The sequence below is a fragment of the Zea mays genome, chromosome 7 (genome assembly GCF_902167145.1).
Source record: "Zea mays cultivar B73 chromosome 7, Zm-B73-REFERENCE-NAM-5.0, whole genome shotgun sequence".
Taxonomy (NCBI): Eukaryota; Viridiplantae; Streptophyta; class Magnoliopsida; order Poales; family Poaceae; genus Zea; species Zea mays.
This window is the reverse complement of record NC_050102.1, coordinates 13,310,601-13,331,937: the sequence shown is the minus strand read 5'-3', so window position 1 is coordinate 13,331,937 and position 21,337 is coordinate 13,310,601. Positions and strand designations below refer to the sequence as shown.

The 21,337-nt window shown below is 40.6% G+C and overlaps 1 protein-coding gene and 1 pseudogene across 3 annotated transcripts; both read right to left on the bottom strand.

Moving 5' to 3' along the window:
- Positions 1-10,460: 10,460 nt before the first annotated feature.
- Positions 10,461-10,957, bottom strand: LOC111589739 (protein MATERNALLY EXPRESSED GENE 2-like; annotated as a pseudogene). The gene is made up of 2 exons (XR_002748860.1): positions 10,850-10,957; positions 10,461-10,642 (listed from the first exon to the last, which is right to left on the bottom strand). The product of XR_002748860.1 is annotated as a protein MATERNALLY EXPRESSED GENE 2-like (transcript).
- Positions 10,958-15,161: 4,204 nt separating this feature from the next.
- On the bottom strand, positions 15,162-17,492 carry LOC103632055 (growth-regulating factor 4-like). Of its 2 annotated transcripts, XM_008653914.2 has the most exons (4): positions 17,248-17,492; positions 17,087-17,149; positions 16,745-16,857; positions 15,162-15,789 (listed from the first exon to the last, which is right to left on the bottom strand). In XM_008653914.2, the coding sequence occupies exons 1-4, from the start codon at positions 17,261-17,263 to the stop codon at positions 15,628-15,630; spliced, it is 354 nt and encodes a 117-aa protein (XP_008652136.1). In that variant the 5' UTR covers positions 17,264-17,492; the 3' UTR covers positions 15,162-15,627. The 2 variants fall into 2 exon arrangements, with proteins under 2 accessions (XP_008652136.1, XP_008652137.1); XM_008653915.2 differs by lacking the exon at positions 16,745-16,857.
- Between the last annotated feature and the right edge of the window lie 3,845 nt (positions 17,493-21,337).

Here is a 21,337-nt window from a genome sequence, read left to right as displayed (position 1 = left end):
CCCATTAAGATAGGTTTTGCCATTTAAAACACTTTTTGCTTAAAGTTAAAGAAAATATCAAAGGTAGTTTAAATAAAAAACCAGGGAGCACCCACATTTTTGTTAGTTTACTTATTCAGTATAGTTCACTAGAAAAATTTCTTATACCCTTGGTTAGTACAGAATAAATAAGATACCTTTTATTTTAGGAAAACAAGGAAAACTTAGAAAAACCCTAGAAAAATAACCCCAAGGAGAAAACACCCCAAACCTTGGGATAACTAATGTTTTGTTATTAAGAACATAGGAAAAATATGAAATCTGTTGTTTGACATTTTCAAATAACAAGATAGTAGTAAGTGCCTTTTTAGCATTAAACATTAGAAAATCACAACTAAATAACCACCAAATATCCTTCTGTGATTTTTGGCACAGAGGCATGTTATTACTTTTAGATACCAGCAAAAATGACCCTTAGGACAGAACCCACCCCTAGTTAAGAGTTGTAGTGCAAAGTGACCCCTTTGCCCCAACTTTTGTTATTTTTGTCCAGGGCATACTCTATTTAATTTGAACCTCAAATTTATAGGGCAGACTACAATACCAAATAGTAACCTCCTGTAATTGTTATAGAATTTTTGGAAATTAAGTCCTTAAATAAAGTGCTCTTGCTTCCTCTCATCTTCAGCAACTTCATCCGGTGCGTATCTGGAGAGCTGAATGAACTTGTCATGGTACTCGCTTACTGACATGCTTCCCTGCTTCAGTGACAGAAATTCCTTCTTCTTAATCTTCATCAGTCCAACGGGAATATGGTAGTTTCTGAACTGAGTAGAAAATTCTGCCCATGTGATAGTATCAGCAGCATCATGGGCAACAATGTATGAATCCAACCAATCAGCAGCAGGACCTGTCAGATGACCAGAAGCATATAGAACCTTCTCCCGGTCAGAGCATTGGGCAATACTCAACATCTTTTCCATAGACTTCAGCCAATCATCAGCGTCCAGTGGATCAGGAGAACTGGTAAACGTCGGTGGCTTATGGCTCATGAACTCCCGGTGGTTGTCCTGGGGTGGAGCTGGTGGTGGAGGTGGTGGTGGCAGTGGTGCTTGTTGCTGTTGCGCCCTTCGCTCCTAGCGCATCTCCTCTCGCTCTTGGCGCATCTCTTGGCGTTCCTGCCGCATCTGTGCATGCATATCTACCATGGTGTCTACCATCTGCTGCATTATCCGTATCTGAGCTGCAACTGCGGGATCAGCTCCGGCTGGTGGATGCTGTGGAGGATCCATCTCAGGTTGTTGTTGTGGTTGTCTAAATATCCTCTAAGTGTGTCGATTGGGAGGTAGATCAATTCCACCACCCTTCCTGATATTGACCATCTGAGTTAGAAACATATGGTAAGAAAAATAGTAGACAAGGCAGGTATTTACGAATCATGTTACTTTGGGGGATTTATTAGCTAAGCGTATTGGTGTTTTACCTACTAAAGATAATTCATTACCTTATGGTGGTACATGCTAGGATGTCCATCTATAATATTTCAATCAATCAAAGAAGCAAATCAGGCATTTATCATCAGAACAATCAACCAATATTTTTAAATAGAGAAAATAGTTTTAATTTTGTCTTAGGTCTCCTATCTCTGAAAAAGTTCATAATTGTAGGATTCCAAGGTGTGAAATCCATCTTGTATTAGAGTAGAAAAGATAAGAGTAATCAGAGTATGACAGCAAAAGGTGAGACAAGATCAAGATAAGATAAGTATAGAATGAATCAGAGTAAGGTAAGTAGGTAAGGTTTTGCCCATTTCTATCTAGGTTTCGTCCTACAGCCAACATTCCTCTGATACCACTTCTGTCACACCCAGATTTAAGGGACAAAGCCGGGTGCATCTCATACATGCGCCAAAGAAGACAACATATATAATAACAGAGTGTATAGATATAAATGTCACAATAACATCAGAGTACTTATTACATTGTGGAAGTCTTACAAAATAAAAGATAAATATAAAACGAACTAAGGTCCATCCTTGGTGCCAATAAGTCAACTAGGAGACGCCACCTAGATCAGATCAAACTCCTCATTGTGTGGCTCCTCTTGAACCACCTGTTCTTCTCCTGTGGGGGGTGTGAGACAGCAAGGGTGAGCTCACACATGTTCATCGCTCAACAAGTTGTGGGGAATAATGTGGCATGAACTCACCAAAGGTTCATGTGAAGTGTAAGGCTGATCAACAAAATAAAGATTGAAGCTGAGCATTGCTTTTATAAGTTTGTCAAAATTTTATTAGCAGTTACTAAGTGTAAGTAAATACCAAACCATAATAAATAATAGAACAAAGTTAATAAATAATCCCATGCAATGCAAATGACAAATTGAATTTAAGTTCCATAAATTAATCATGTGAGTGTCTGAGTCGCTCATGACCATGAGCACGGCTAGTATACCAGTTTTACGCTCTGCAGAGGTTGTACCCTGTATCCACAAGTCGTGTATCCCATGTCGCCAGGGTTTGCAAGGCCCTTAGACACTACCGAGGTGAATGGCTAGGGATCCACTACGAGGCCTTTACAAAGTTCCACTAGCTTCCGAAAACACGCTAGAGTTTATGGGAAGAGCACTTGCAAGAATCCCTCGTCTGACCGCCATCGCAGCAAAATCAACCTGAGAACCTCCCTGCATGCAACTCCCCTACTGTCCTTGCCCCTTTCGGGTAAGGTAGTCTTCCACTAGCTTTCCTAATTAGTTAGCCAAGGGGTCCCATTCCTCCCTTGTGGTGGCACTATTTTTCCGGGTGGTTCTCCATGTTCCCATTAACATAATGATCTTATCATGAACATAAATAACATAACAAAATAATTGGAACATGAATGTAATGAAATATTAACCCAAAACCATATAAAGCAATAGCAAAACTACCCAAGTGATTCAGGGGTAAACAAGGTAAAAAGGATAAACAGACTAGGGTGACCTATTGGGTCCCATCAAAATTAAACCTATGCATGAATAAATGACATTAAAGAACATTATTGGGTATAAAAGTGGTCAAGGGCACAACTTGCCTTCAGTGAGCTCCTGCTCAGCAACTTCTATCTGCTGGGCACCAAGATCCTCAGTCACAGGCTCTTCTACTCGCCACAATACAAACAAGCACAATGTATAGAGAAAATTAACATCACACCAAACATGTAAACAAAATACATAATAATAATGTACACATTAAAATAAGATCCTAGGAACAGGAATCATTAATTTTGGAGTTATGGATTTTAAATTATGAATTTCCAAAGGTTTTATGTGTTTGATATATGATTAAGTGAGAAATTAATTTTACTATTGTTTTCATGTCAAAACAGAGACTCTAGGTGATAAACAATAATATTACAAAATTTTAGAAACTGGAATGGATCAATTTGGAGTTCATATGAATTTTCTAGGGTTTAAACAAGTTTCTGCAATTAATTTAATACTAAAATCATTTTCTAATTGATTTTTCTTAGGTTTTCTATTTCTCTGGACTGGGCATCAAATACCATAGAAGGTAGGGGTTTCGGCGTAAGGTTTACATAGACTCATAAATACTCAAGTCGGACAGTGGGTTGAATACTAGGTTAACCATGGACTCTTAAGTAAAATCACGCCTGCGAAGGGGTATCGCGGGGTATCGGCCGTCCGTTCTCAGATCTAGGGTCTAGATTAGATCGGCGCGGTTGCGAACGGTACGCGACGAGAACCGTTGGATGCAAATACGACGGGGAGGATTTTATTATTCTAGATTCGTGTCTATCCGTCCGATCCAGATCAACGTACCAGACCGAAAGCCGCGAACGGGTATGCGATCATCTAATCTTAGCCGTTCACTAACGGATCCACGGCCCCCATGACCCCGCCGTTATTCGTGCCCGTGACCGCCGGACTTGGGCGGCGGTGCCCGTTATAATGGCGGCGAGACCGCCGGAGTTTAGCCATACGGTGCTACGGAGACCCATTCCCTACCCCGATTAGCGCTACACAAAGGGAAGACATCGCGAACTGTATGGGTAGCTACTCACCCGGAATAGGCACGGCCAGAGCGGGAATCCTCGGCAATGGTGGCCGCAGCGGCGGAGGTAACTCCGATGACGAATCCACGTGCCACCAGCTACTCACGGATGAAATCGCGTGGCTGAGCATGTCCCGAGCACGACACCATGCCCCTGAGTCCGCGCTCCGAGGCCCAACAGTGACGGAGGAGCGGTCTCCTCAGATGCGGCTCTCCCTTCCTCTCCAGTAAGCGATGGAGGCTTGGATTTAGGGTTATGGCGTGAAGAAATCAACGAGGCAATGGCTACGAGGCTATGGGGTGGAGTCGGTCCGCCTTTGTAGCCACCGTTGGACGGAGTCATGCCGCGGGGAAACCGGGCGGCTCAATAGTCTGCGCCACGAAGTTCGGCGTGGAAGATTTACAGTGGCGAGGTAATGCGGCTGGCACGTGGGTCCCAACGGCCACCAGGAGCAGCGCGCGCGGGGGAAAGAGAGTCACGGACACGTGGGCCCGGTAGGTCAGTGACCGCGGCAATAACGCGAGCGTGGGGCGAGTGGGTAGCTGACGCGTGGGGCCTAGTAGTCGGCGCCCGAGTGCGGTGAAGCGGAGAGGGGCGCGCGAGGAAGGTTAATGGGTCGAGTGAATGATTTGGGCCCATGCGAGTCTGATCCCCTTTCCTTTTCTTTCTCAATTTATGGTTGGTTTACCTTTTTTACTTTCTTGATTTCAAACTTAAATTTGAATTTTGTCATGAGTCTCATATTTGAGCTAAATATTCAACTTCAAATCCTAGTGTAGGAATAATATATTTTTATTTACTTATTTTTGTCCACATAATATTTGTTTTCTTCTCTTTTCTAAATTCTAGAATTTCTTTTAGAATTGAAATTCCACTTTAGGCTTTAATATATTTCTTGTCATTTTATGTTGTCACAAAATGCACACCAAATAAAACCTCAGCATGATGCACAATTTAATGGCATGACTTTTATTAATCCTTTGTTTTTAAATGAGGCGTTCACTTGTGATAATAAATAGAGAGTGCACATGCATAAAGGGAATAGTTTCTCCTTTAGTAATCTCTTACAAATTGGGTATTATAGATCCTGCATCAAATGAGTATGTAATTTTCATGGCCATAGAAGGAAACACTCATATAGTAGCGTTAAATAGGGAATTCTCTCATTTTATTGCCACTTTGCACTTTGACCTCAAAAAATCATTTCACGATATATATGTTTTTGTTACCTCATCTACGTTTCTTAACACCATTTTTATTTAATGTCCTTCTGTTATTATTTCATCCTGATTGTATTCATTGAGGACAATCAAAATTTATTCTATGCTATATGTACAGAGAAATTCTGTGAATTGTTATGCATATTCTTCAGTCTTGGTGTCCTGCATTAGTAAACATGCTAGCTGTAGGGGGTTCTCTATGCAGCAGGGTTTATGTTTTAGGGTTTCGGGCTATTTTGTAAAACATTTTATCTTTTTCAAAATGCTTCCTCTTCCAAAGGAGCAGGAAGTTTTTTATATAGAACAAAATCCCCTGGACTAAACCATCCAGGAATCTCGGTAGTTTCCCACCGGTTTACATTTTCAAAACCAGCTATTGGACTTCCCGTCCACCATAGCTCACTACTCAACCATCAGAACTTTTAAAACCAATTTTCAAAAGCATTTTTGGAAAACAAAATACTAATTGTCAAACCAAGTTATAACTCATCCATATCCGTGGACGTAGACTATTCAAATAGGTTTTTGAACTCTGTGAAGAGGTGTACACTTCACCCACTAGCCCGGTTTCTACAATCTCACCATCGTGAGATCGGATTACCAAAACTCTCTCCTCCCCTACACGTCTTTACCTTAACAGTTATACCAAAAGGAACATGGCCACCTCCATGCCCAAACCAGGACAAAACTTTCCCCCTCCATGTCCTCCCAGTGCTCCCCAGCCAACATACCATTAGGGTGTCGACCGTGCCAGTTCGGATCAAGCGAATGCACATATGGTCTCAAGTGGTTGTACTTGATAATACTATAGGCAGTGAAGAATGGCATACCGTACGAGAGGGGTAATCCTTCATTCTCACACCTAACCCGGCTGAGCCATCACCTTAAGGCCCTCCCCACACCGAGGAGTCCCTGATCATCCCACTCAAAGGTGATAAGGGTGATAACCCCTCATCATACACATTTTGAAAAACATTTTATTTTGAAAAACTCACACCTTTGCTCAAACCTTTTTGTAACAAAAATGTTAAGGAGTATAAAGATGAATTGCAGCGAAGTTCTAAGGCTGGGTTGCCAAATTAACATGTCTCTTAGCAACAAATCATATAATGCATAAAATAACAGGTTGATAATTGTCTTTGAAAAAACATATGTAATTTATGCATCAAAGGGATCCAGTGAGCTTGACATGCTTTAACAAGTGAAAGGGTGAGAGCTCGCGGAATTGGCTTCTGGCTCCACCGTCTAGCATAGACTTGCAGAACTGGCCTTCACGAGAAGGTATGAACGCTCCGATAACTACATAGCATGAACAAGCAAGCATACAAATCAGCAAGTATATCAATAAATATTCATTATAGTGGCCAGAAATGGTGGTGGATGGGTGAATATAGTTTTGAGTATAGTTTGTGTTGATGGAGTAGAGATGCTTACCCGAAGAGTGTATTGGAGGTGGACCAATACTAGAAGTGTAGTGGCAGAGCGAGGTAACTGAGTGCGTGGGGGGTTGCCTTGGCTCAGGGTGCTGAGGGTGTGGGAGGGAGAGGGTAACTCTCTAGAGGTATTTATAGATGGGTGCGTATGGTTTAGAATGGTAGAGTTTACTGTTTATGAGAATCGTGGTGAAAGAATCAGTTTAGATAGAGAATTATAGGTGAAATATGGGACAAGAGTATTTTTGGAGTTTTCTAGAATATGAACCATGCTTACAAGATGACATGGTTGGATAAAGGGTAATTTGATAAGAATTTAGAAATCAGAACTGTCAAAATCAGAGACTGGACGAAGGAGTTTTGGTTTTTATAATCATATGAATAAAAAAGGAAAAGGGAAAAGGAATATTCCTAGAATTAGAATATTTAGAGATATTTGGAAGCAGAGTGCCATGAATTATTTCTAGACTATTCATGAGCAGATATACTTATGTTGGTGGCAATTGTTCCTACCTTCTCTGTCACATGGGACAAGAGTAAGGCAGCACACAGACAACTGGAATACTGTGATATTCTCATTTAGACGGGTTGTGGTATCTTGGGCCAGGTTTTATAAGATTGACGGTGTATCCATACAAACATGTTTCTCCTTTCATTTTGGAAGCATGTTTCGAAAGAACCTCAAAGCTAAGCGTGCTCAACTTGGAGCAATTCTTGGATGGGTGACCAAACGGGAAGTTCTTACTAGAAGGAAAATCATAGTCCCTGGAGTTCGTATGACAGAGATATTGGTCTGGTAGGTCTTAGGTGAGCTGATCATCATGATGGATGAGAAGTTGAATATTTGGGCGATTGGAGTAACAATGAATAGTATGATGAAGGATGAATAATGATTATGAATGATCCGTTTAACGGTGAATAGTTCGTCTGAACAAACGATGAATGATGAGTAGGGATTATGAATGAACGATGAATGATAAATAGTTCGTATGAATGAACGATGAATAGGGATTATGAACAAACGAACGATCGGACCAACGAACGATCAAAATTTCGGCAGCATAACGGCTGAACAAAGATTATTTGGACGAACGAATGAACAAACTACGAACATATGGATGAATGGTCGAATGAACGACAGAAGGATCCTTGTGCTTGTGTTGTGCTTGTGTGGGACTGAGAGTGAGAGTGAGTTGCCATGAAATCACTTGGGATGGCATGAGGGAGCCCCTTGTCTCTCTATTTATCGGCAAGATGGGGGGATTAGGGGGAGGAGGAGAGGATTAGTGGGAGGAGGCGAGGATTAGTGGGAGATAAGCATGTAGTAGCTGTGGATAAGTTAAATTAGCTTGTAGAGCTCACTGTATGACACCGGACGCGTATGTATACGTATGAGCATAAGGAAAATTATTAAGAAAATACTTGTAGTGATTTTCAAAATGATTTTGAGGGTATTTCTCAAGAGAAAAATATTTAGAGAAACATCGGTGGAATATTTAGGCAATATTTCTGAAACAATTTGAAGGGACCACATGGAAAATATTTGTAGGTCTTTTTGAGGAGAATTTTTGAGAGAATATAGACCACTATATTTTCTTTGTTGAGATCAACTTGCAAACAAACATTTTGAAACAAAATTTAAAAGTTCATTTTGAATTTAGAGCGAGTTTGAGAAATTTTCTAGATTTGAATTTTCGGGGTGCTACATATCTATACAAACATGGTTCGCCTTTCTTTTTGAAAGTCTAGTTCGAAAGAACCTCGAAGTTAAGCGTGGTCAACTTAGAGCAATTCTGGGATGGGTGACCAACCTTGAAGTTCTTACTAGAAGGAAAATCACTGTCACCGGAGTTTGTATGGCTGAGATATTAGTCTGGCAGGTTTTAGGTGAGCTCATCATCATGATGGATGAGCAGTTGAATATATGGGCGATCGGATGAATGATGAATAGTAACGATGGTTAGTAGGATGAACGATCCGATGAACGATGAATAGTGATTATGAATTATCCGATGAACGATGAATAGTTCGTTTGGATGAACGACGAATGATGAATAGGTATTATGAACGAACGATGAATAGTTCATAGGAACGAACGATGAACATGGATTATGAACGAATGGGCGAACGATCGGACGAACGAGCGATCAGAATTTTGGCAGTATAATGGCTGGACAAAGATTATTTGGACGAACAAACAGACGAACGATCCAATGATCGGACGGACGAACAAATGAACCATGAACGATCGGATGAATGATCGAACAATCGGAGGAACGAACGAACTATGAACATTTGGATGAACAATTGAATGAACAACCAAACGATCCTTGTGTGCATGTTGTGCTTGTGTGGGAGTGGGAGTGAGTCAGTGAGTGGGAGTGAGTAGCCATGAAATGGCTTGGGATGGCATGAGTGGGCCCCTTGCCCCTCTATTAATATGCAAGGTGGGGGATTAGGGGGAGGAGTCGAGGATTAGTGGGAGGAGGCGAGGATTAGTGAGAGATAAAACATGTATTAGCTTGTAGAGCTCACTGTATGACACCGGAGGCGTATGCATACGTATGAGCATAACGAAAATTATTAAGAAAATATTTGTAGGGATTTTAAAAGTGATTCCGAGGGTATTTCTTAGGAGAAAAATATTTGGAGAAATATTGGTGGAACATTTATCCAGTATTTCTGAAAAGAATTTGAGGGGGTCACTAGAGAAATATTTGTAGGATATTTTGAGGAGAATTTTGGAGATAAGGTAGACCACTATATTTTCTTTGTTGAGATCAACTTGCAAGAAAACATTTTGAAACGAAATTTAAAATTCATTTTGAATTATAGCGAGTTTGAGAAATTTTCTAGGTTTGGATTTTCGGGGTGCTACAAGGGGCTGACGTCATAGGACTGAGAAAATAGATGTAAGGATGCGACAAAAAAAGAAAGTCTAACAAGGAAGTCAAACTATCATGATCGTGCCATGTGCCCATGTGCCCCCAAAAGGTCCTAATGACCTTATCGTTACTATTTGCGAGGAGTCTTCCCAATCGGGTGACCTCTTGCGATCCTCGCTTGATCCACCCTCGTTCGGAGCCACCTCCTTCCCTTTCTGGGATGTTTCTTGGCTTGGAGCACCCTGCTCCTAGCGAGCAGCATTGGCTTTAGGAGCCACTTTCCCCCTGATGAGGCATGTTGCATCCAAAAGCCTCTAGCATCTGTCTGAGTGGACCTCTGGAACCACCTTGAGCATCAGTGTGCCACTGCTCCGACCTTGCACCAACGACTTGTTCGGCTGCCCTGTAACCACAGGAGCTGTAGTTGTTCGGACGGCTGCAGCTACAATCCATAGAGACAAAATACTATACAAGCCGCAGCCGGATTAATGCCACAACAAGCCGCAAACCTTCTGTGTCGCACAAAACATTTGTGGTGTTGACACCGACATGGGAGGCAACTACTTCTACTTAGGATTTTTCCGCTAATGTGACCGAATGCTCGTTCTCCTAGAAACGTCCTCATTCTATGCAGTGTGATTTATACCGATACCGTTGTCTATCTACAATAGCATCCGCGAGCTGATGGAGGCAGCCTAAAGCATTCTAATATTTTTTTCATTAAAATTTATAGGAAAACATACTTTATATTTAAGTCCTCTAAAAAACTAGTTAGATTTTGACTAAATTTCGTGAATTGGAAAAAGTATAATACCAAAACTAAAATTCCCATATATTATTAATAGCATTACCTACCATTACAATGTATGTAATAACAGCGATCTTAATTTTTGTTTAGAAGCAGGCATGACTACACTCAGCCCGCGTAGAGTACCGAGCATGAGTTCACCCCCCAATGCAGCAGTAGCACTTGTTATCTTTGCATGGAGGAAACCCTTTAGCGCATCGTGCTCCGTTTCCTTGCATAATTCCTTCTTTAGCTGGAGTAGAAACACCGACATCATTTGTGACATGACCTAGTAGAAGGTAAAGGATAAGTGTTCTATTACCAATAAATGCCTCGAGAATAATTACCTTCAAAATTATTTGAGTAATTTAACACAGGGGATTGCGATACATTAGCAATTTGCCATGATACACACATGGTATCATATAATAACATCTTCTAAATTGTCTACATCTATCTAAGCATGCACACACATGTCTGTATAGTTTTCACTTACACTTCCCATGTGCATGAGCAGCAAAGTATCCGAGGAGAAGTAACGAGAAAAACACTAGAGCATCCACCCTCTTTCTGTACTCCATGTCGCAAGAAAATTTAAGGAACTCCTCATGTTTGATCCTAGAAGAGTGTATACTTATATATATACTAGAGAGAGCGACATTTGTGTTCATTTGAGCTCTTGCGCTTGGATCGCTTCCTTTCTTTCTCATTCTTCTTGTGATCAACTCAATTGTAACCGAGGCAAGAGACACCAATTGTGTGGTGGTCCTTGCGGGAACTTTGTGTTCCGTTTGATTGAGAAGAGAAGCTCACTCGGTCTAAGTGACCATTTGAGAGAGGGAAAGGGTTGAAAGAGACCCGGTCTTTGTGACCACCTCAACGGGGAGTAGGTTTGCAAGAACCGAACCTCGGTAAAACAAATCATCGTGTCTCGCTCTTTATTTGCTCACGATTTGTTTTGCGCCCTCTCTCTCGGACTCGTTTATATTTCGAACGCTAACACGGCTTGTAGTTGTGCTTAAGTTTATAAATTTCAGATTCGCCCTATTCACCCCCCCTCTAGGCGACTTTCAATATCCTTGGTGGAAAGACCACTCATTAAAGAGTCATTGCCACACCCATCAACAGAGGTTGGAGTAGGGATGACATCATTCTCTTCTTTAGCACATATTTCTTCAAAATATAATAATATAGGATCATCTTCAGGGCTAATCTGAGGGCTTCATTTCCTCTTGTTAGGATTTGATGACGGTTCTAAAACCTCAACATCACTAGAGTCAGTCTCATTGTCTTCTATACTTTTGTTTGTATTACTTTTATATAATTGACATCCCTTTCTCTTGTTCAAATTCGAAGAAAATAAAATAGCGGCCAATTTTGGCCTAAAGTTTTTTATATCGTCCTGCAAAGTAAGAAAATACATGGTGTTATTTTCAGATAACTGTAGATATGTATATGATAACTGTTTCTAATATACATGTGTAAAATTGTCTGGTAGTTCGACTCTTGTCCAGTACTCCATACAATTAAGTAGGAAAAGTCCACACCAATAACTACATTAAAAAATCAAATCAAATATGTTTCCAATTTAAATGAAACATTTTTAAAACGATCGAATATATATATAAGTCTGCTTGGCATCTTTAAACTCTATAAGTTTCCAATGCCAAGAGACAACTTGAAGGTCTAGCCAATTATGGTCTTTAAGTTTCATGTAATGCGACACACCATCTATTTGCTTTTGCAAACCCTTTAGCTACAAAACAAAATTAGTAAATCACATCAACAAATTACTCATAACCACAAACAAAATTAGTAACGAGTTTTATTTACTCACAACACAATCGAGATCATTATGACCCAATGAAGAACCCAATGAATCGAGTATTTGTATCTCTCGTCTTTTGGCATTAAGCACAACAAGATACCAGTGAAGTTCACAAATGTTTATAGGTATGAACACCTACAAAATACTTATATATATATTATGTTTCATAAGTATCATACGATGATTTTATAACTAAACTCATATATAGTAAATTATTTTGTTACCATGTCATGTTGAAGATATAATAATACCCTTCGCTCAACTTGAGATCTTTCGCTAGTTTCACAGTATATATCATCAAATTCTGGATCATCACCAGCATCTCATTTAAAAAATTCACCGACAAATGTAATCTCTATGTGGACTGTACCACTTGGATGTTGCTTCATATGTCCTTGTGCTATCAATAAGTATATGTAAGAATTTATGACCTGCAAATATATGTACAAAAACTATATTTAGTTAAAATACATAAATTTGTCTGTGCCCGCGTACCAAAAAATATATTACCTCATCCCCCAAAATAAGAATCTGATTAAAATACACATTCCATAAATTTCCTGAGAGCCAACGCATACAAGTTCCACATCCATTGTCGCATAAGGAATGTTTTTAATTGATTCGATAAGGGCCAAATCACCTTGATTACACATATAATCTAGAAACCAATCATACATAGAATGGTCGAATTTTATTAGTTTAAAACGTACGAACTGATCAAATAGTAATAGTAGAGATAACTAATACACAATTGTAATACCTTCTTAAACAATTACACTTGACATGTCCTTTTTTGGCTTATTGTGTTGTAATGCAAATTTGTATTCATCTATTAGTGCTAGATAATTTATCTTTGTTCTAGATATATCTTCTTCATTGGGATGTATAGGAAGTCTGGTATGCTCATCTATTTTTGCATCGAGGGGTGATTCATTATCAACTTTTGAATGCTTGTCCAATTAGCTATAATCAACGGGTATTTCATTTGTCTCATCTGAAGAATCCATCAAGATGAAACAGTGCTACATATATTGCGAATAAAATAATCTAAATATACTGATCCACTGGCACGACCGAGATAGAAGGAAATATGTTCCGGTGAGCAGTGACGAAGGACGCACAAAAACTAAGGTATGGCAGATTTTATATAGAACTACATGTACAAATCTATATACGTGTGTGTATACATACGTTTTAGTTGACAACAAACAATTTAATATAAAGCAATAACTTAAAGTATTTTACAGCAAACAAATATAAAATAAGGACAAAGCTTCTCAAATAAACGTATTCAATCACACGATTTAGTTGAATTGAATGCGTGGAACCCATCAAATAAATGTTTTTAATGTTTTCTCGGCACTGGTATTCACACAACTGCATTGAATCGAACAGGCAGAGTCTCTCAAAACCTTTTTCACTCACATAATTCAGTTTAATGCTTTTTGAAAGGATATGCTACTTACTCTTGTTACTCACGCAGTAGTAGATGAGGGACTCACGCAGTAGTGGATGAGGGGTCAGATAAACTGCCAAACCGGGGAAGGGAAAGATAAGCTAGTAGATAACTGTGTTGTCGTGCCCTGTACTTTTTAGCTACCGACGACATCTTTCTCCTCCCCCTGCAGTCCCGGAGGCATAGGCACGAAACGCAGAGTCAAGCAGCGGGCGCAAACGTGAGTGGCAGTCCAGCAGAGGGTAGAGCGGGCGAGCGACAGCCTACGGAGAAGCGAGACAACGGGGAACTCACATAGAAGCTGTTGATAAGGCTGTTTAGCCTCACACACAAACTATGACCTGCAGCGAAGCGGAGAAGAGGAATGCTTTGGCCAGCGTGAGCCAAGGCCATGGGCTAGAACAAGTATGGCGTGTGCCATAGCTATCCGCGTCCGTCTGATTAGGGCGGGTAGTTACTCACGATATGCATGCATGTGATTGAGGTGATTAGGTTAGCATCTCCAAAAGGCTATTAATCTGACCGCTAATATGTTTTTTAGGAAGGGAAACATAAAAACTGAGGTCCAACAGATATCGTAAATCTGCCCCAAATTTTAGCGACGCTAATCCTTCGTGACGAGCTACGCATATCTTTGCGGTCGTGATGCGCCCCCAATCTCCCCTTGCATCTTCTCCTGCGCGCCATAAAACTATTCTCGCGTGTTTCCCTTTTCCACAAGCCTCTCCCCCCAGTCAGAGGTCCTCTGTGCGGTGGTCGCGGCGGCGGCGGCCTGATGAATTTGAGATGTAGCCACCGAGGTCAGTTGGCCCGGCTCGGTAGGGGCAAGGATGACGCGACTCCGAGCAGATGTATCATGTCCCATCCGTCGGTGTCTAGCACACCCGATGGATCAGTAGCGACGAGCAGATGCATCCTGTCATGGTCTCATGGAAGGTTAGGTACCAGACCGTCCTCATCTGGCAGCCCTTAGTGGCGAGCATTCAGATCCCCTTTCGACAGTCCCGTTCCCTTGCAGTGACTACCTGTCAACAACCTTTGAACACGCGAACACCAGCAACTCATTTGTCAATGGTATGAATTTTGGATTATTTGTTTTGATGAAATGATATGGATAATTTACTACCTTGCCCGTCTAGCTTGCACATCAGGTCTTTTTTTCAATAACCTTGCAGGGTCTATAAGTTTGTACTTAAGTTTTGTCCATTTAGAAATTCTCAGTTTGTTAAAAATTCTCAGATTTAAATTTCTGGTGTGCTCAGAATGGCTCATAAATGGTGTTTGTTTTGTGTAGACAACAGACATATCTGTAGTGTTGCAAATGCAGAAGTGAGGTTGTCTCTGCAGGTGCGAAGGTCATGTTGTCCTCTTGTCAGCCACATATTGTGCTAGTGATTTTATATTGTACACCGTCATTGAAAAATGGCCCACCATTTATTTGCCATGGTCATACTTATAGCTAGCTGGTTTGCTTCCGGAAGTAATGTGGCTTCTTCATCGATAAATGAACAGAACTGCAATTATTACATTATTTTGGCTGAATTAAAGTTAACAAGTAGCTTAGTACGTGATGAAACATATGCTGTCTGTTAGCTAGTATCGATAAATCCTGCCTGTTCAACTGTTCTAGCGCACAACATAACATGAAAATCACGTACGTGAATATGGGCCAAGCCCTTCCTTCAAGTGGACTACTTCATACTCTGGAAATTTATTAGTTGGCCCAGTTTTCATTTAAGTGTTCTATTCTGTGAACTGATGGAGTAAACTTATAATCTACATCTAATAAATTTTTGCCTGTCGCTAATAATCACATTTTGGGGAAAATTTTTAAGCATCCTCTTGAAGATGCTCACTGTAACCTATTCCCGTTGTTAACCTATTCTCTCGCGTGACTCACGAGCTGCAAGACAGCCGCCACGCTGCAAGGTTATCCTCCTCCTGGTGATCCCACGTCGTGTCGTGCCGCTCCATGGCGTCATTCACTTCTTCACATGCTTTCTTGAACGGTTGTGGGCGCGGTGCATCTGGCGCTCGCAGTACTTGGAGACTGGGGCGGCCTCATTGGAGCACCGCCACTTCTTGTCGTCCGTACGCCGGCATCGCTTGGGCTCCGGGTACACTGTCTTGCCGAAGTAGGGCTCATACCCAACTGCAAGGCAATTTCAATCTTATCAAGAAAGTGATATGAGTACTTCAAAGTTCAAACTATAGAATTGTAGTTTTATGATCCAATTTTGTTCGTTACTATGTGCAATTTAGAACAACTATGAAATACGATGATTTTGTGTCCAAAGATTTTGTTCGGCCATCTTCCCATCCAATGTAAATAGATGCTAACAGCACAAAATCGAGTCAACTTAGTTGTAAAGTCAAGTAGTGATGGAACATGTATTTTAGAAGTAAGAAAAGTAAAATGTATTTACAAAGAAAATCACCAGTCATGAATTCACTCAGATGTGGATTAAAAAAAGATTCCCCAAACTTAAGTGTTCCACTTGTATATTAAAAAAATGCTTCCACTTGTAGATTAAAAATTGCATGAAGTTCCTAAGCTACCTAATAAGAAAACTGGGACAAGAAACATGATTCTTGAAACTGCAAGATGCTAATTACATTCAGATAGCTTCAATTGAAGGATATAGATATTAACTGAACTATAGTAACATAATTTTGAAAATGGAGGATGGTCAACTCACAGAAGAGCTATAAAGATGCAATGATCAAAACATATGGTAACAGGGAGACACATTCATGTATGTTGATCACCTGGGAGTAAGGATTGTTTGACACCCAACCACGACCATAACATGTTGGTACTGCCATTCACAATGATAAGAATCATTCCCCATTTACAGAGTTTGTGTTTTCCAACCTATAAATGACATAACTCAAGAGCCAAGCCTAACCCAGGTAGACCTATGACCTATGGTTTGATAGTGTCATTTTAGTTAAATACATAGCACTATTTCCCCAAGTTTCTGAAAAGGAGATTAGTATATTACTGGTTTACTGATCCTCCCATTTCTCTCAACCTGTGAATACTTAGCATTAGCGGCACATCAGTTAGTGAGGATGTAAATGAATTAAAGAAGAATAAATCCAACCTCAAATATCCCAACAGCAAGGCAAACACAATGATCCGTGACATAGTTATCTGCAATCACTCTAAAGGCACTCTCTTGAAGTTCAATGAAAAAAATCAAATAGAGGAGTATATCTGTAACAAAAAAAGGTAACAACCCTAAGCAATAAAGAACCAAAAAGCTCTAGGTACATACTTTAGTAATTCTTTGCTATCACATGAATTTAATATTCTCATATACTCATATTATTTACCACTATCAACAAGCACATTCTTGTCATATACTCATATTATTTACTTGTCAGCAATGCGTTAAACACTAACAAATATTGAAATAGTATTCAAAATTTTCACTAAATATTACCTTGATGTGTGATGTAGGACCTTTTACAAATGTTAATCATTTGAATACCGTCGAAATGTCGTTCTGAAATCAATAAACGGAGAGGTTTGCTATTGAAAAATACATATATGAGCTAGAGAAATGGTAGATCTCACACACATGAAGTTATCAAGCAACAATACCTATTGATGTATGCATTCACGATTTACGGAATATCAATATAACCTTGTGTGGTGACGTAACATAAAGCAGACTTAGTTGGAGTGGTTAAGCGCTAGCGCCTGTAGAGAATTGGTCACAGTTCGATCCCTACAGGTCTCATATTTTTGTCGTGCGGGAGGGACAACCATGGTGGGTGGCAGAACAGTCAGAGGCAGGCTACCCTTGCAGTCTTAATAAGTAGTATAGACTATGATCCTAGAAGAGTGTATACTTATATATATATATATATACACTATAGCGGAAACCAATTCACTGGCAAGTATTCACCAAAGATATGCTACTCCAAACTTAGCAGTGATTTAGTTTCTTTTAGACAAAATTGTAAGTTATCTATTCTATCTATCTATATCTTCTATATATCTATATCTATACCCCTTGTTATATCTATATCTATACCCCTATATTATTTGGTGAATTTGCTATATCTATCTTTATCCCTATATCTATATCTATTTGAGGTGTGGGAAAACCCAAGGTTACAATTCTGGCTCTACTACTACCTGCCTGTGACGAGAGCTCTTGGTCGCTGTAACACCCCATTGCTCCCACACAATGAATGTTACCAAATACCCTTCCCACAAAACTTAAACAACATAAGAAAAGAAAAAAAGAGACAGAAAGTAAAGCAAAATCCGGCAGCACCTCCCTTGAAAGTAGCATAACGAGAGGAACATAAAGTCTATACATAATGTAAAAAAAAGATAATCCACATAGTATAAATAGAATGCAAAGATAGTAATGAATATTCATGAGCAAATAAAAAGAAAGGGAATCTAGCCAACCCAAAAGCAAATTCGACTATCATGAAGGCTAGAACATATTAATCCCTTAGACTTGAACCCCTGTTTAACATCATTACTAAGCAGTGGTACATTTATTCAAATGTGTAGTGACCGTGCTGCTACTTTCCACCTTTCCCCAAGCAAGATTCAAGTGCCTGCATCAAACAATGCAAGAGTGAGATGACACATCTCAGCAAGTAAAATGATCAAACAACAATTTGACAATGTACACAAACCGTGTTTTAACAACCACGTAGCTCACAACTTCTTTCTTGAATATTAAAATGCAGCAAGTAAACAAGATATCAACTACTCAGTTCAAAAACAAAACACAAAGTGAAGATCCACAATAACCACATAGCCATAACAGGCCCCACATTCCAGCCATGAATGCACATGGCTACAGATGCAGTAATGACTTCTGCCTTCATACCTCTAAGGGTATGAAGTTGCATCATACCCCTCCTCGGGCAACGTACGATGCTGAGTGTACCGGTACGGTCGGACCATATGATCGCGACAAAACTTCTATGCAAGGGATGATGGATGCACTATGCATGACAACAACATGAGACCCTCCACCCAACATGTGGTAAACATAAACTTCCACTTCTTCAAAATGATAATTAACACGTGTAATATGCTCAATCAACATCTTCAACATAAGTAAATAATGGAACATGAATAACATCGAGCAACAGTTCCCACAATGGAGTACGAGAATGAATACATTTGACATGGATGTGATCAAGTATAGAACATATAAATCAATCAACGGTATAAACCACCACTATTTTACTTGTCTTCACCGGGGAAGTTTGGACAAGGCCCTAAGTAAGATCCGGAAGTCCACCACCGGTTTTTGACACACAACTTAGTGCATAAATTTCACATAACAACGCTCATAAACGATGCCGCACCTACGCACAATTCAAACCCCGCCGCGGGCGACAACTCTCCCCAACACCCACCAAACTGCAGCGGCGCTGCTTAACAATTTCATATCTTTAAAATTATGATAGCAGTGGTAACAAACAAAAACTACAGAGGCATCTACATAAAGTTCTCCACAAGTTTTGTATACAAATTATAATTAAATTCCAACATCTAATTATCCCAAAACCATCCACAAGATAACCCCTGCAATATGTTTTTGGACAGCAACATACCCGGATTCAAACAGCGATATCTCCTAAAATATAACTCTGAATCGAACGCATAAGTACTTGTTGGAAAGGTATGAAAAAGCTCTACATGATTCTCCCACTGATTCCCACCAATTACGCATGAAAAATTCCCAGAAACCTCTAGAACTACTGTTGTTCGCCCACCCACAAAATTTCTGGACAGCACCTCTACCGATTCGCATAGGTAAACATATAATCAATTGGATTGCAGCACAATTAAACAAGAGATAATCTCAAAATCACCTTGAATTCTCCCCATTTTCTCCCTCCTTCTTCCTTCCACCAAAATCCAATTGAAGACTTGCACCAACGCTACGTGGATCCACGCGGGAAAAGGGGCTGCACCTTGGGAGGGGAAGAGGGGGGGCGGCTAGGGTTGTTGTGGGGCTTTAAGAACTTGAGGGAAATGGAGATGGGGAGGGGGGGCGGCGGCCAACACAAGGGAGAAGAGAGGGGGCGGCTGCACACTAGGGGAAAAAAGAGAGGACAGCTAGGGTTGGGGGGAGGAAAAGAGTGGGCTCTCCGTCGGATCGAGATCAACGGCCCAAAATCGCTGACATGCCTATGCTCCCGTCCCCCGCGTACACAACCAACATAAATTCTATTGTTTTTCGGAGGTTTTCCTCCCAAAATTCCAATCCCCAAAAGCGCACCACCCGAAAGATTAAAAAAACAAAGAAAGAATAACCTCCAACCTCTCTTCTTTGCAAACTGGGTATCACAGTCGCGCACCCATCGCCAACGAGGAGCTGCAAATGCAAGCCACTGCACGCAGCATTGTGCAGCTGTCGCTGCCCTCCACTCCTGCTATGCCACCTGTCACACCAGGTTTTAGAAGGTAAACCGAATGCGAACCATGTACGTGCTAGGATCAAAACACATGTACATAGCGATTACATAAATGACTCATCATAGCATAATGCTTCGAATAAAAATAAAGAGTAAGTAATAATATTAAAGACTATAGTCATTTACATAATATAAATCAAAGTACACAGAATCGAAACGTAGCCAACGTAAATTAACCCACCACAGGCAACTGACTGGGGAGGTCGCTAGCCGAATCCTCAAACTCGTCGATGTCCTGGAACTCCTGGAGATCCGCCTCAACACCTTCTTTCCCTGAGCATAGATTGCACCAAAGGCAACCTGGTATTTTGTGAAAGCAAGGGTGAGTACACATCAATGTACTCAGCAAATGTCTCGTTTGGCTATAGTGGACTAGCTTTATGTGGGGTTAAGGTCAAGCAGCTGCTTTTAGTTGATCAGGTAATTATTACTAGTAGATAGCCAGGTTTTAACATTAACCCAAGTTGTTAACCCAAAATTTCTCTTTCCAAATGGAAGAAATACCAGAAACCATAATCATAATCATAATCACAATAGAAACTAGCATTATCCTCATCATCATATGTAAACAAAGTAGCCCTGATTCAATGTGTCTCTAATCAATGGAGCTCCCAAGGCCGCTCATAACCGCGAGCACAACTGATATATCAGTTTCATAACACTCTGCAGAGGTTGCGCACTTTACCCACGAGCCGTGATTCCCTCTCCAGCCTTGGCTTGCAAGACCCTTATTCACTCCTGAGGTGAATGGCCAAGGATTCACTACAAAGCCTTTACAAAGATTCCCTGAGGGTGTAGCCGCCCGTTAGGTTTCCTAAATGTACCGCACTCCTCCCCAAGGGGCAATCCACCCTCGACAGAGCAAGCCACATACACCAAGCCCATTGACGGCACAACGACGAAGCGAACTACACCTCAGTTCCTCTAATTAATTAGCTAAGGGCGTCCCATACCACCCTCATGGTTGCACTGTTTTCCTGGGTGGTCATCCAACGAACAAGTCCTTATGGAGAGGCGCTCGAGAAACTGCTCAAGTCCCCTAAATTGCCATAAGTATAGAACTAATCATAATAATCAATTCCCAAAGGGTAAACAAGGACAGGAAAACAGAATACTAGTCAATCCTTAGGTTGATCATGGTATGCGGGTTGATGAATTATAAAGTAAATGGGACATAATAGGTCAGAGGACACTTGCCTTCACCAAACCAATGCTCAGGGTCTTCGACTTCG